General features: G+C 47.2%; 1 protein-coding gene across 3 annotated transcripts in view; it reads right to left on the bottom strand.

The window, feature by feature from the left end:
• The window catches only part of WDTC1 (WD and tetratricopeptide repeats 1), a 47086-nt gene that overhangs the window by 10994 nt on the left and 19829 nt on the right, over positions 1–16263 (bottom strand). For all 3 annotated transcript variants that reach the window (XM_084652245.1, XM_084652244.1, XM_084652246.1), the window contains 9 exons: positions 16208–16254; positions 14577–14688; positions 13059–13246; positions 10955–11137; positions 10529–10623; positions 8563–8678; positions 7042–7117; positions 5212–5308; positions 3784–3957 (listed from right to left, as the gene is read on the bottom strand). In XM_084652245.1, the coding sequence (XP_084508371.1) occupies positions 3784–3957; positions 5212–5308; positions 7042–7117; positions 8563–8678; positions 10529–10623; positions 10955–11137; positions 13059–13246; positions 14577–14688; positions 16208–16254 (1088 nt within the window). The remainder of the gene's footprint in view (positions 1–3783; positions 3958–5211; positions 5309–7041; positions 7118–8562; positions 8679–10528; positions 10624–10954; positions 11138–13058; positions 13247–14576; positions 14689–16207; positions 16255–16263) is intronic.

The raw sequence follows: 16263 nt of genomic DNA, 5'->3' as shown, positions 1-16263 counted from the left end.
CTCTCCCAGAAGCTTCTCAGAAAGTTCACGTAGGCAATGGAGACTGTCTGGCTCTCACATCACAGCAAGGATCTTTCTAGCAGCTAGAAGAAGGTATAAAAAGAGGCAGTGACATCATCACTTGGCTTCTCACCCCACCCCCAATCTGAACACCTAGGAAATCATCTGGAAGATAAAGACTTTGAACTAGGGAGATTAGACCCCCTTCCAGCCTGGGACCAATCTGTGTATTGAGGAACTGTAAGCGGCCTGTACCATCTGTTAGGGTAAGAGACTGTTTGATTCAAATCTTACTTAGTCTGTTCCAGTTAAAAATAAATTTGCAGTCTAAAATTCTATTTCTTAAGTAACCAAATTTGATCTCTAGGACTGCTCCTTATAATCACTTAAAATCTATCTTTCTGGAGTTAATAAATCTGTTTTATATTTTATCTAAAACTGTGTTTTTAGCTGAAGTGCTTGGGGAATCTCAACTCAGATTACAAAGGCTGGTGCATGTCCACTTTCCTATGAAGAAATGGCAAACTTATTGATGAGTTTGCGTGGTCAAAGGGAACCTTGAGCAGTGCAAGACGGTATATTTCTGGGATTCAAGGCTAGGGAATGCAGGGGGGGGAATTGGCTGCGGCCCCTCTATTGATGGGTCATGAGTGGCTGCGTGATCATTCATGTAACTCAGCTGGGTGTGTCCCTGCCTGTAGATAGCTGTACAATTGCAGTGCCTATCAGCAGCTTGTAGCTTGATATTAGCACCACAGTGCGAGAGACAGTCCAGGCTGGTGGGTTCAGTGGTCCCAGTCCAGGTTGGGGACCTCGTCACAATTACATAGGAAAGAAACCTGCTGGAGCTTTAACTGCTCATCTTCTCATCAGAAGAAATACCCTGCTGTTCACCTTCTAGTGCTTAGCACAGTATAGTTTCAGATGTACCAGCCAACCCCACTTCTTTAGTAAAGGGAATCATTTTTCCTAACACCTCATGAATGAAGTTTGCCCTGATGCTCTACCTATGTTTCCCCTTTCACAATTCCATCCCATTGCCTCACCCTAGAGTCTTCTCCCTCCTTGACTTTTACACCCTTCCGAGGCTGCTCCCAAGCCTTTGTACCTGGCTTTGCAATACCAGCCACTGGCCAGCTACCAATATTCAGATCGGATTTCTGGTAGTTCTGCATCTCGGCAACAGGATAGGAGAACTCCTACCAGGAGGGAGTTTCTCACAAACAGCAGTACAAGAGATCTGATATGCTGATAGTAAGTCATTATCCAATGGTCCTACTCTACAGGGGAGGGAGAGAAGAAAGAGAGAGAGAGAGAGAGAGAGGAGGTGACCAGCCCTCTGTGGAGAAAGAAGTGGTTCGGGACCATTTAAAAAAGCTGGATGTGCACAAGTCCATGGGGCCGGATGCGTTGCATCCGAGTGCTAAAGGAGTTGGCGGATGTGATTGCAGAGCCATTGGCCATTATCTTTGAAAACTCATGGCAATCGGGGGAAGTCCCGGACAACTGGAAAAAGGCTAATGTAGTGCCCATCTTTAAAAAAGGGAAGGAGGATGATCCTGGGAACTACAGGCCAGTCAGCCTCACCTCAGTCCCTGGAAAAATCATGGAGCAGGTCCTCAAGGAATCAATTCTGAAGCACTTAGAGGAGAGGAAAGTGATCAGGAACAGTCAGCATGGATTCACCAAGGGCAAGTCATGCCTGACTAATCTAATTGCCTTCTATGACGAGATAACTGGCTCTGTGGATGAGGGGAAAGCAGTGGACGTGTTGTTCCTGGACTTTAGCAAAGCTTTTGACATGGTCTCCCACAGTATTCTTGCCAGTAAGTTAAAGAAATATGGGCTGGATGAATGGACTATAAAGGTGGATAGAAAGCTGGCTAGATTGTTGGGCTCAACGGGTAGTGATCAATGGCTCCATGTCTAGTTGGCAGCCGGTATCCAGTGGAGTGCCCCAAGGGTCGGTCCTGGGGCTGGTTTTGTTCAATATCTTCATAAATAATCTGGAGGATGGTGTGGATTGCACCCTCAGCAAGTTTGCAGAGGACACTAAACTGGGAGGAGAGGTAAATACGCTGGAGGGTAGGGATAGGATACAGAGGGACCTAGACAAATTGGAGGATTGGGCCAAACAATGAGGTTCAACAAGGACAAGTGCAGAGTCCTGCACTTAGGACGGAAGAATGCAATGCACCGCTACAGACTAGGGACCAAATGGCTTGGCAGCAGTTCGGCAGAAAAGGACCTAGGGGTTACAGTGGACGAGAAGCTGGATATGAGTCAACAGTGTGCCCTTGTTGCCAAGAAGGCCAATGGCATTTTGGGATGTATAAATAGGGGCACTGCCAACAGATCAAGGGACGTGATCGTTCCCCTCTGTTCGACACTCGTGAGGCCTCATCTGGAGTACTGTGTCCAGTTTTGGGCCTCACACTGCAAGAAGGATGTGGAAAAATTGGAAAGAGTCCAGCAGAGGGCAACAAAAATGATTGGGGGACTGGAACACATGAGTTATAAGGAGAGGCTGAGGGAACTGGGGATGTTTAGTCTACGGAAGAGAAGAATGAGGGGGGATTTGATAGCTGCTTTCAACTACCTGAAAGGGGGTTCCAAAAAGAGGATGGTTCTAGATTGTTCTCAGTGGTAGCTGACGACAGAACGAGGAGTAATGGTCTCAAGTTGCAGTGGGGGAGATTTAGGTTGGATATTAGGAAAAACTTTTTCACTAGGAGGGTGGTGAAACACTGGAATGCATTACCTAGGGAGGTAGAGGAATCTCCTTCCTTAGAAGTTTTTAAGGTCAGGCTTGACAAAGCCCTGGCTGGGATGATTTAATTGGGGATTGGTCCTGCTTTGAGCAGGGGTTGGACTCGATGACCTCCCGAGGTCCCTTCCAACCCTGAGATTCTATGAGAGAGAGTGAGCACGCGCATGCACACATGCGCCTAAAACAGCTTTGCCATATTTTGTGTGAGCAGCTCTGGCTGTTGTCAGAAGGGACATTAACTGTTGCAGATGCTAGCAGTATGCATTCAGCAGTGTGCCAGACGCAGCCTTCGACAGCGCCCAAAAATTAACCATAATCCTGCAGTGTTACTGAAAGGATCCCAGGTAGTTTCTAGTATGGCAGGACATGGCTAGTCCAGGTAGTATGAGAATTAATACACCTCACACTAGAGGTGCTCTGCCAGTGGTGGTGATTTGGATTAAGCTAGCAGTAGGAGCAGTTACAACCGACCTGCAGGGAGTCTTAGGCTTTCAGGAACGTAACAAGGATTGAACCAGATGAGCAGTAGAACCTCTACCTCATCAGGGGATGAATGTCTATAAGCCCTTTCACTGGAACATTCCCTATACCAGATCACAGAGCTACAGATGCTGCTTGAGAGACATTGGTTTTTTACAGACTTTTTCTAACGTTATAAAGAAACGGAAAGCTACAGAGAGTGTATCAGCGAGCAATGAAGTGAGTTATTAACAGCATCTCATGACCAGACACCATCTGTAACCAGTCTCTAACATACACAGTTCTGCCATTCTACATTTCACAATATCCTTCAGTAGGTTTTATCCTATTAGATGAGCCCCACTCTGCACAAATGTGGCTAGGAGCCCAAGCAATGGGGCCCAAGAGAAAGGAACTTGTGGGGTCACACCCAAGTCTGGAGCCCATAACTTTGTATACTTAGCAGTACTGATGCCCAAACCCTGTGGTACGCTACGTTTGACAGCGCACACTCATTTTGTTAGCCTTCCACAAAAGGAGTCCAGCTTACTTACCACTTGCGCTTCATGTAGGCAGCGGCTCTGTTTCCATACAGCATGGCGTTGTTAGGTGCTTTCTGAACTGCTCTGCTGTACAGCTGGATGGCTTGAGTCCACTGCTGGCATGCAAATGCCTCATTGGCTTGCTGTTTAATTTTTTCCAGATATGGAGGCAGCTCAATCTGGGGACTGCAGGGATAGACAGGTGTGGGGTTACAATCACTATGGTAACACTGAAGAGATTTAACTAGACCAAATTGTTGAAAGTCTAATAGAAGAATTCCATTACACTGAAAAACAAAGGAATAGAGCCCACCCCAGTCATACTAAGGGTCCATCTTGTCCAATATCCGACAGTGGCCAATACCAGATGCTTCACAAAAGGTACAAGAAGCCACATAATGGAATAACCTGATCTTAGGGAAGTTTCCTTAGAAGCCCTGTTAGCTAGGAGTTGGCTTATGCCCTGGTGCATGAAAACTCCCATCTTTTTTAACACTAAGTAATGTAACAATAGGTGCTTTTATTATCTGTGTGAAGCGCTTAACTCTTCACTGAATTCTACTCGTATCTCTTTGCTTCAGAGATACCTTGCAGCGGCAAGTTCCACAGGTTGTGTGGTGTAAACCATATTTCTCTTAAATTGGTTTTAAATCTGCATTCAGTTACACAATTTTTTAAAGAGTCAAATAAGCTAGCTCACATGGCTGCACTAAGTCTCTTGACATTTCAAAGATTTCTGATGAATTAGCACCTTAAGCTAGCGGAACCCCCAAAAAACCAGACGTGTTCAACTTCACGTCTGCCTCTGCTTCCCCAACTACACTTAGTCCTTTTAAAAAGGGAGAAGTAGAGTAGATGCTGGTAATGGCAAAGAGCCATTCAACCCAGTCACCAGTTCAAATCCAGGCCAAGATGATCACGACTGAGTCATGACCATCCAAGGGCTGTCCTGGGATCTGTGAACGGAGGCTGTCAAATCATCTCACAGCCAACAGGTGCCCAGATCACAATGGATCCCTTTGCCAGCAAAGGGGAGAAGGGCACCATGGGGCATGGAGACAGTCATCTTTTTCTCCACCCCCCCAAAGGCACTCCCTTCAGCTTAGAAGGAGAGACTGTGCTATGGATAAGTAAAGGAGGTCAGTTTCCACGCATGACAGGCAGTTGTGGATTTAATCAGCAATAATTCAACACAACCATAAAAGAAGAAAGATCCTGATAGCCAGGATTTCCCCATCATGCTCTTGGCCTAACCTAGCTCCAGTTTGCAGTCCATTTACTACCAGCAGCTAAGGGAATCCCAGAACAAAGCTTCATGGGTAATCTTTGCGTTAGTAAGTGAAGAAGAATTCCACTTCACACCTCAGTCAGCAGCTTCAGGTCTCACTGGGAGCACAGGGCACAGAGGGGCACCTCATCCAAACGAATTTGTCACCTCACCTGATATGTGTTCTTCCCTCAGACAATCTGAATCCGTTGCTGTGGAGATGGATGCCATTTGACACTCCATTGGTTGATGTCTTTCCATTCTGAACTTCTGGGGGGTTGTAAAAAACTCAGTAAATTGAAGAGTAAAATCCTGCAACGGATTACACAGACTCTCCTCTGTGGGGTTGGGCTTTCTATTCCACCAACACAAAGTCAGGCTAGCAGGAGCCCAATTCATACCAGAGGTAAGTAGCTACAACTCCACGGACTTCAGTGAGTCTGGTTCCTACTTCAAAGTATGTGGAGATATACACATTTGGCAGGGTTGGCTGACCCCCTCGGACATCAGCTACAAATACTCTGCAGGATCCATCACAACAGATCTCCCAAGCAAGAAAGCTGAATACACCTACAGCTTCTCCAATCTTCTCCCGCCTCCCCATTCCCACAGAAAATGGAAGACCATGCGAAGGGCATTCAGTATTACCTTCAACAGACTGGGCCTGGGCACAAGCCATGACCCACTGTATTTTCCTCAGGTTAGTAGAGGTTTTAAGTTTATAGAATGGCTACGTCAGCTGCACTGAACTACACCCCCCACCCCCAGACATCCTTACCTTTTTAATAAGTGACTAGGACACACTGAAATTAAGTTAAAGCAAAACATTGTAGAGCTAAGGAAGGTGGATGTTGAGTGAGAAGCAACAGAAGAAAGCAAGGGGATTGGAATCCAGTCTGGGCTCCTGTCTAGGGATGTTTGCTTTCAGATCCTTTTAAGGCATGAGATAAAGTCTCATCACCATTAACCCTTTGGAAGCAAAAAGCAAAACAGCCACCACCACCACACCTGATGCTTTTAACTCTTCACCTTCCCATTTTAGAAGCTATCACAAATACAGAAAGAAGAACACTTGCCTCACATTAGGGGTAGGGAAAATGAGCTAGGGAGGGACATCACTAAAGTTGCAGAGGGGACTTTATGTCTGAACTTGGATTAGACCTCATGATTGCCTAGCTCCCAGTCCTGCACTCACTTCTAGCGGTCCTCTCCGCAGATGTTTTCTGCTTGGCTAGCAGTCCTAAGGGTTACCTTAGTACTAAATGATCCTCTTTTAGTTTCTGCTCCCTGGCCAACTTGCCTGAGTAGTTTAGTTGCATACAGGAGCAGCAACCAACTGATGTCACAGGAGAGAGTGTGAGACCGACCAACACCCCTACTAGTATGGAGGTTAAACAAGGCTGGGAAGGCTCCATGCCACAGTATAGACTGCCCCAGGACTGCCAAAAGGTAGGGGGGGGAGGGGAAAACACACACACAGGCATTCCACCACATGTATAGGTGCCCTCTCCTGGCAGTCTGCCATAGCATAGCCTTTGCCTCAATTTTCTGTTCCCTGACAGGGTGGAGTTGGTTTGTTACAAGTGCAGCAGAGGGCAGGCGGTAGTGCTAAGGAATGAGACGATTCAGTCTCTCCACTCTCCAGGCACCACAGCTCAGTTGTTTGAGGTACCTTTGGGTAGGGAAGAAAAGGAAGACCAGCAGTCTCATATTGATATTGTTTGAAGCCGTTAAATCCTCCCTTACTCCTTATGCACAGTTTTAAGAACCCCTTTCCCCCCCCCCCACCTTTTTGGTATTTCAGTTCCTTCTACCCTGAGACACCTGTTTTATGGCTCGGTTGAAGGGTTTTGGAAGTCAGAGCATTAACAGCACTGCAGAAATAGCCTTGCTACTGTGCTGCCCTCACTCACTTTTCTAGTTCCCACTCAGCTCAGATTTCACGCTGGAAAGCGGAATCGCACTGGGCTTTGCTCTCACTTCCCATACAGCAGCACACTTACCCCCTGAAGAGTGGCACTTCTTTGGCAGGAGAAAAGTGTACGGCCGCTGTTTGTAAGTCAGGTCAAACAAGTAGACCTACAAGGCAATGGGAGAGAGAGACATCAAGGACTGAACGCACAGCCAGTGACACCATGGCGATGAGCAGGATAGAACACCCACCCAGCCAACTGCTTTGCTTTCCATCTACGGTATTTCTGAGTTTGGTAGAATGTTATTCACACACACACACACACAGCAAGGAGACAACGGGCAGCAGTACCAGCACTGGGACAAGGTAAGAGGTTCAGAAAGAACGGTGCTGAGAAATGAGACATCTGTACTACTGAACTAAGGGCGATAAAGCCCCCTTGATACCAAACATACTACGTAAGCAAGAATTGACCGGTGACTGAATCGTTAGTAAAGGCAAAAGTTCCAGTTACAATGTTAATAGGGTTAAAAAAAACGAACAAAAACAACCCACTGCACACACAACCTACAAATTTTACTTCAGCCTGTACAAACAGGTTACTGAACCATTTTTGTCCTTGGGTTCATGACCTGATTGTAAACAATTAGCAGTGGAGAATGGGAAGCAAGTGGGTCACACTAGACTGAGGGAAAACCATCTATAAGCAAAAGGAAGACTCCCTTCTTCTAGAGAAGCCCAGAATTCTGTCCCACAAAGCCCTTGAGCAAGAGTGCCTTGGCATAAGAACTGCCAGCCCAGATCAGACTCAAGGTCCATCTAGCCCAATACACTCTCTCAAAGTGACATCAGATGCTTCAGAGGAAGGTGCTGAGAATGGCTATGGAATAACCTGCCCACAAGGAAAGTTCCCTCTAACCCTTAGAAGTAGCTCTGCCAACAGGATTTACATATCTCACTGCAAACTAAACCAGCCCTCGATTTGCAGTTGATTTCTACCAGGAAGAGATTCACAATAGGCTTTACAAAGACCTAATGCTTAGACTGAAACCTGTCAAACATCCCAGGTGCAAGCCATTGTCTCTACAGGAAAAGAGTAACAGCCGTGTTAGTTTGTATTCCCAAAAAGAAAAAGGAGGACTTGTGGCACCTTAGAGACTAACCAATTTATTTGAGCATAAGCTTTCGTGAGCTACAGCTCACAAGTACTCCTTTTCTTTTAGGAAAAGACAGCTCTTCCTCCACTAGATTCTACTATAGAACTAGCCAGAGGTGTCAGTATAGGAATTCGTGCAGGTTTCCTAAAGCAACTCATTCCCAGGTCAGTCATGAAACAATTTCTGCAGCTCTTCCCGATAAGCAAATGTCAACTGCAAAACCAGAGTGAAAATGCTACTCAAATTTAACATTACGCTGACCTCTGATGTAAGAGTGTAACAATTACATCCCTGACACAACAGCCACTTGAATCAAAGTGTATTACAGACACACACGAATTGCTCAAGGCATGATAAACTCTGTAGAATAATATATGGGTGAGTCAAGACATCATGACCCAGCTAATACAGTCTTATGTAAAGCTCTTATTCCTGAACTTCAGTTAGCATCCTACCTGTTCCCCTCCCATATTGACCAACAGCTCCGTGCCATCTGGACTGAAGGTGACGTACGTGGCGACTAGAACTCTCAGCCGGTTGTTGTAGTCCGGTAGCTTCACTGGGAGGTGCCCTGCAGAGGAGAAAGACAGTTTACTTGCTTAACTGGTAGCCCTCAATATCTTCTGCTCCACACTGGCCATCATGTGTTGAGGGAGACTGCTGAAATAGAGCACATGAATGAAATGCAGTCACATTCCAAGCTATTTCCCAGTTTTCTATTGCTGTATATAATAAGTCTTTACATCAGTCTCTGAGGGGCTCTTACTCAAGGCAGGAAGACTTGCCCTCAAAACTTAAAGAAGCCCTTTTGCATGACTATGCCCAGGTATAAAGGAATCAGCCCCTGAAGACTGGTGTTTGCAATCCAGCTAGGATCCAAAAGGCAGCCAAACACTGCTTCAGTGAGAATATCCTGAAGCTCCAGTGATCTATGAATTCCAGTGGCTGACTCCAGTGGAAGACTCCATTTGAACGTCATTATTTTTCAGTTCTCTAATAATGTTTCCGTGACTTGGCTCATTGGCACAGCAGAATACAGGCTTCTTGAACACATTGTGCATTAATTGCTCAGCCCACTCATGGGTTCTCTTGCTTCAGATAGACCAGACAAGGACTGAATGGCCAACACAGGAGGATTAAGAACATTAAAGGGACCCTATGGTGGGGCCTTATTATAAATAAGGCTTTCCAGGGTACAATTCTGATCCTTTTTAATGGACTGGTTTTCCAGTCAGACTTGTAGCATTCACCTCTGTTTCAGTGCGGTGGTTCAGACCAATCTATATTAGGGTCTTTGGGGGAAAAAAAGAGTGATTAGTGCTAGTGAAGGGCACAGAAAAACAGGTGCCCACAAGACAGGTACTGAATGAGGCCAAGTTTCCCCTCACATTGGAACACAAATGCTTCCCCCTCGAGGAGAGTTTATAGTCTCTGTGGTTTATTCAGTTCTTGACTCCGCAATGAAGCAGACAAGGGGACAGCTGTGATGTAGGCCAGCCAACATACATCGGTAGACCAAGTTCTTTAGCAATCTATGTCAGGTGTGAACTCAACCCAGAAATGAGAGGGGGATCTACATTTATCCAGTCGTCCCCCCCCCCCGGGTTAATTAATGTATCAGTATTTTATAGCCTTGCAGGAAAGCAGAGCAGGACAATCCTGGTTTTCATAATATAATAACCGGTGAGGCCTGGAGGCACATGCAACAGACTGTAAGCTCTCTTGGGCAGGGACTGGGTTTTTTCTGGTGCTGCATTTGATCAGTGACCCTGGTTCAAGGGTGGGCAAACTTTTTGGCCTGAGGGATACATCTGGGTATGGAAATTGTATGGCAGGCCATGAATGCTCACAAAATTGGGGTTGGGGTACAGGAGGTGGTGAGGGCTCTGGGGTAGGGCCAGAAATGAGGAGTTCAAGTTGCGGGAGGGGGCTCTAGGCTGGGGCAGGTGGTTGGGGCATGGGAGGGGCTCAGAGTGCAGGCTCTGGGTGGCGCTTACCTCAAGCAGCTCCCGGAAGCAGTAGCATGTCTCCCCCCCGGCTCCTGTGTGGAGGTGCCGCCAGGCGGCTCTGCACACTGCCGCATTCGCAGGTGCCACCTCTGCAGCTTCCACTGGCCATAGTTCCTGGCCAATGGGAGCTGTGGGGGTGACACTTGGGGCTGGGGCACTGCACAGAGCCCCTTGGCTGTCCCTAAACGTAGGAGCCAGAGGGGGGACATGCCACTACTTCTGGGAGCCGTGCGGAGCTATGGCACGTGCAGCGAACCCTGATCAGATCCTGCTCCCCAGCAGGACCTTGAGGGCCGGATTAAATCAGCCGGTGGGCTGGATGTGGCCTGCAGGCCATAGTTTGCCCACTGCTGCCCTAGCTCCTAGACACTGCCAGATAGAAATAATGGTCATATCAGGACAGTAGTTGTACCTGCCACATAGTACTGTGCTGCACCATCCGGAAGGGGTTTCTGCCGGTCACAGAACGTGTGGACTCCCGCCGAGGGATTCTGCTTCATGCTTTTTCTAGCCAGAAAGGAAAGTGGTTTTATGATTAAAAACAATTAACTGCCTGAGTTCAACCTGCCCTGAGATATACTTTCTTACTTGCAAAGAAAGAAGGTGGGACAGTTGAGCAATTGCAAACCTGCCCCAAGTCACCACAAGAGTGCTAGGCAGTTCCACTTACCTGTATGTAAAGGATGCTGGGGGAAGAAAACTTAGTACCATTGCACAGCTGAGAAGGATGATCGCCAGCTCCTCTGGATGCCCCATTCCCACCATGCAAGGCCTCTTTCAGGTCTCGTGTTACTCACTTCCCTGTCGAGAAGGTCCTACGAGTGATGGTGGCCATTACCTGTGGTTGTGGATCATGCGTATGTCATAGAGCCGTACGAAGGGCCCACTGGCTCCCACCGCTAGGTAATTGTTATCCTGGGGGTTGACAGTGAGGCACTTGGCCTCCACCAGCTGCCCACAGTATTCAGTCAGGTCTATCAGGACTTCTGAGCGTTTATTGTTCTCTCGCAGATCATACTGTCTACAAGGCAGAAGGGAGAGAGAGTTAGTTAACCAGTGCCCAGGAAGAACCAACATAGCAACAGAAGGGAGTTTAGCTTGATCACCATGGAAAGCAGAGGAAGAATTCAGATACTGCCATGTTATTCCTGCTAAATAGTGACCTAGATTTTACAGAGGACTGGATGGTGTCTGAGGAGGAAAGAGGACACCCTTCCCCTCCAGTCACACTAATGCTTCTAGTGTCCCAGGTCTACTGGGAGCTCCTTGATTTTATGAGCTAAGCCTTGACACCAGAATAACCAACATTTTCCACTGACAAGTCTGTATTACATGGGAATTTATTTAGCACCAACAAGAACTCCGAGTCTTGATCTACCACACACCCAGGGTCCAGTATTAAGCCTGGAATAAATAAATTCTTTGAGGGTAGTATCTTTAGTTGTTCTAGAGTCTTAATGAGGGTTCTGGAGAGGAATCTCACAGGGAATTGCATCTGCCTTCCTCTGCTCCTTCTGATGGAGATAGGACTGTTCTTTTCTCATCTCTCATTTTCTGTAACAGGAAATGCCCTCCTCATTTCCTCTATTTATGAAAAGATGCCCTTTATTTCAAGCTGAACCATTCAGGTTTTTGTTGTTTTTTTTGGGGGGGGGAAGGGGGGAGAGAGAGAGAGACTAGACCAAGCTCTTTGGGGCAGGAATTTTCTCACTATATATGTGTACAGCTCCTAACACAACAGGGCCTTAACCTGTTGGCCTCTCGGCACTACAGTAATATAAAATATTAAAAATCTAAGATATGGCCTCTCATATCCACACAGCTAAAACTCGATTCCGAGTGCTCATCCTTCTTGCTGCCCTTGACAAATGCAACCTTGCCCCACTCATGTCCATTCAGAATGCCGCTGCAAAGATAAATTTTCTTAGCCAGTCATATCACCCCTCTCTGCATCCCTCCACTGCCTCCCCTTTCTTTAACTCAAAACATAAGCCAAGGGCTTTAACGTGGCTTGTGTAGTCACGGCACAGCACTGGGAGAGAGCGCTCCCAGTGCTCTTAAAAAAAAAAAAAGCCACCTCCATGAGGGGCGTAGCTCCCAGCACTGGTGCACTGTCTATATTGACACATTACAGCGCTGAAACTTGCATCACTCAAGAGGGTGTTTTTTCCACACCTGTGGGAGAAAGTTGCAGCACTATAAAGTGCCAGTGTAAACAAGCCCCGAGTATCTTCACTTTCAAGGTTCTTCTCAATCAATCCCCACCCCACTTCTCTCTCATTCACCATTGAGCTGTCAACACTCACCACCAATTGGCCCACAATACCAGCCTCCATTACCCAGTTGTTAACTTTTCAAATAACTTTTGCAGTTTCCCATCCTGCGTTGCCCCTCATGTTTGGGAGGAGTTCCCCAGAAACATCCAAGAAGCTACCTCATTAGCCACTCTTCAAATCCCTCCTCAAAACTCTCCTTTGCCACGAGGCCTACCAAAAACTTGATAACCATTAGCGGCTGATGTGCTGAGACCACTGTCCTATCACCAATATTGCCTCACGGCTTCCTTGTACCCCCTCCATCCCTGTCCGTATCCATCTGTCTTATACTTAGATTGTAATCTCTGTGGGGCAGGACCAACTTTTTGTTCTGAGTACAGCGCCTACCACAATGGGGTCCTGGTCAGTGACTAGGGCTCCTAGGCGCTATGGCAATACAAATAATAAATAAAGTCACAAGAAGCAGACAGACAAGGTCTGTAATAGTCAAGCCAGTGAACCAAAGTTCCCCTTCATTTATTAACTGAACCGTGCCAACCCAACAGGAAGGGGCAGGGAACTGAGTGAACTAAGGGTGTCAGTGACCACTCAAGCAAGACTAGTCTGATAAAAGGTCTCTCACAGCACCAAGAGCTACTCCCCTGAACAAGCACCAAAGCTTTTTACCTGATTAGCCCATCCTCTGCTGCGCTCCAGAAAGTGTTGGGCCACATAGGAGCCGTGGCAATACGCTTGACCCTGTTCGTGTGGTCACCAAACATGTGGATGGTTTCCTTGACAGTCAAGTCATGAACATGCACCTTGGAGTCGGCAGCTCCTGTGAGGAGGATCCGATCCCCTGAATGTGGCAAGAACTGTGGAATCATAGAATATCAGGGTTGGAAGGGACCTCAGCAGGTCATCTAGTCCAACCCTCTGCTCAAAGCAGGACCAATCCCCAATTTTTGCCCCGATCCCTAAATGGCCCCCTCAAGGATTGAACTCACAACCCCGGGTTTAGCAGGCCATTGCTCAAACCACTGAGCTATCCCTCCCCAAGGAAGGAAGAACAGAGATTCAAACCTCGACGAGCTTCAGACATTTCAACTGCCATTTACAGTCATCCACCCTTAGTTATAGCCTAGCTGCTGCTGCATCTCCCTTTGCAACAAGCTGCTGTAGCTAGTTACATCCTGAAAGAGCTTGGATCACTACAGGCAATAATGCAATAAACAGGAGCTCCCGGCTGGGAAATCAAAGCTTGTCTGATAGCAGGTCATTCTTATTTGCAACAGGCAAAGCAACTCTTGCCTTCTTGCAGCATTTACGGAGAAGGCAAGACTGAGTCTAGATTGTAGGGCTCTGCATGCAGTCCCAACTCTGGCTACACTGCTTGTGCTCAGCATGACACAAGTGACCAGTCTCCAGTTTTCCTTCAGTAAGGAGGGACTGTTTGAAAACAAATTCTTCCTCCATTTAAAGACTTCTCTTACATTTCACAGGAAGATGTAAGCCACTCCCAACAGCAGCAGAGTAGCAATCAAAGCCACGTGGCCAGAGAGCTATGTAAGGTTCTTATATGGTGCTCACTAATGTAATAATGGAGCACCTCTCGATCTTTATTCCTCACAGCACCCGCACTGAGGTAAGGAAATGCTATTATCCCCATCTGTAAAATGGAGAAACTGAGGCACTCTCGAGAGACTAAATCATTTGCCCAAGGCCCCACAGAATGTCTGTGCTGGAGCAGGGAACTGAACATAGGTCTCCTGAGTCCCAGACTAGCACCCTAACCACTGGATCATCCTTTCTCTATGCATGTGGGAGTAACCTTCTGTAATTACGTACGTTCCTTGCATCTGCTTGCTGTACAAGTCTCTAACAATTTGACATACAATGCAATTCTCTCTACGGCATTTTTTCCCCACCTGGATTGATATAACCACCACTGCCAGTATTCATATGGATATGTGGCCAAAATCAGAGAATTGCATAGACAGACGCAGACTACTACATCTAATATAACTTTTCCTAATACTGAAAGTCTTTACATTTAGTACTCTTTGGAGAACTTGCTTATGGAAAAATATTCCCCAGCAACATTTAAACAAGTTATTTTCATGCAAGTCAAACATGGAGCCCCATCCAACCGTGCCCTCTTTATACCTCTCGTTTTCAAACGCACACACCTGGGGCCTCACTCACCTTGACAGAGAAGATATTTGCAGTATGCCCAGTGTGCATAGAAAGAAGCTTCTTGTGATGCAGGGGATCCCAGACAATGGTGTGCTGGTCATCGGAGCCAGATGCCAGCAAGCTGAAAAAAACCAAGAGGGGAGAGCGCTACAAGCATTGCTCCATTCCCAGCTATGATTAGCTGCTCAGCCACTCATCCTGTAAGCCCACATCCTGTCATTCACAACTGGTCCTCAAATGTGCCCCACACCAGAATCCATGCAGTGATTCATAAGTGTGTGCATAGGCGCTGACTCCGTGGGTGTTCCAGGGCTGGAGCACCCACAGGGAAAAATTGGTGGGTGCTCTGCACCTACCAGCAGCTCCCCACCCTGCCCCAGCTTACCTCATCTCATCTCGCCTCCACCTCCTCTCCTGAGAGCACCTTCCCCGCTTCTCCTCCCATTGCTTGCCGGGAGGAACTGTGGGAGGGAGGGAGGGAGGAGGGGGAACGCGGCCCGTCCAGGGGAGGAGGCAGGGCGGGGATGGGGAAGGGGTTGGAATGGGGTGGGCTGAGGGGCACGAGCACCCACCAGCGCCAGGAGAAGTTGGTGCCTATGAGTGCACACGCGTGTGTGCCAGGAGAAGCAGTCACAAGTGGCAGAACTGGTCTACTTCAGTGGAAGAGGCATGAAACAGGTGATCAGATGGTGGTGCCAACAGATGCCATGACCTTCAGCCTGAGAACTACTGCTTTGGAGCCAAATTCCTCCCTCAAGTACATGAAACTCCCATTGACTTATGGATTTGGGCAAGGACCAGAGGACAGAATGTAGGCAATTGGTTGGTAATTGGCTCAAACACAGCAGAGACTCTCCCTTACATTTCCCAGGTGGATATGGTTTACTTCACTTGTGCTAGTTATTAAACACAAATGCTTTAGCGTATGATAGTGCAGAGCAGAAAGTTATCAAATGGAGACAGGGACTCTTCTACCCTCTACTTCCCCACCAGAGAAGCACTCAGACTACAGCATAGGGAAAGAAAAAAAAAATCCCCCGCCCCAGCCCCATATAAGGCTACAAATCCCAAAGATCCACTGTGCCACAACCCGAGTTAAGTGGATGGTACTCTAGTCCTCTATGGAAGAGGATCCTTCACTTGCCATCCAGCCTGTTTCTTTTAGAATCATAGAATATCAGGGTTGGAAGGGACCCCAGAAGGTCATCTAGTCCAACCCCCTGCTCAAAGCAGGACCAATTCCCAGTTAAATCATCCCAGCCAGGGCTTTGTCAAGCCTGACCTTAAAAACCTCTAAGGAAGGAGATTCTACCACCTCCCTAGGTAACCCATTCCAGTGTTTCACCACCCTCTTAGTGAAAAAGTTTTTCCTAATATCCAATCTAAACCTCCCCCACTGCTCACACACTCAAAACTCTTGTGAGTTTTACCAACTCACAAGAGGAGCATTTCCAGATGCAGCCAACAAAATAAGCTTCATTTCCAAAATCTGGATTTATAGTTCAAAACCTTTAGCCTGAGCCCTCATTTACTTCACTGGGAAGAGGAAGTGGCCCCTTATGATAAGATGATCCTCAGCCCACTCATGGGAGAGCTTGGGCTATCAGTCTGTTCATCCCTGAATCGAGACACATACTTACTCTCCTTTCTCATTCCATTCTAGACAGTTGACACATCCAGAGTGACCCTGTGCAAA

This window comes from Lepidochelys olivacea (genome assembly GCF_965140295.1).
Source record: "Lepidochelys olivacea isolate rLepOli2 genome assembly, chromosome: 19".
Taxonomy (NCBI): domain Eukaryota; kingdom Metazoa; phylum Chordata; order Testudines; family Cheloniidae; genus Lepidochelys; species Lepidochelys olivacea.
The sequence above is the reverse complement of the archived record's forward strand: the minus strand, read 5'-3'. Positions and strand labels throughout refer to the sequence as shown.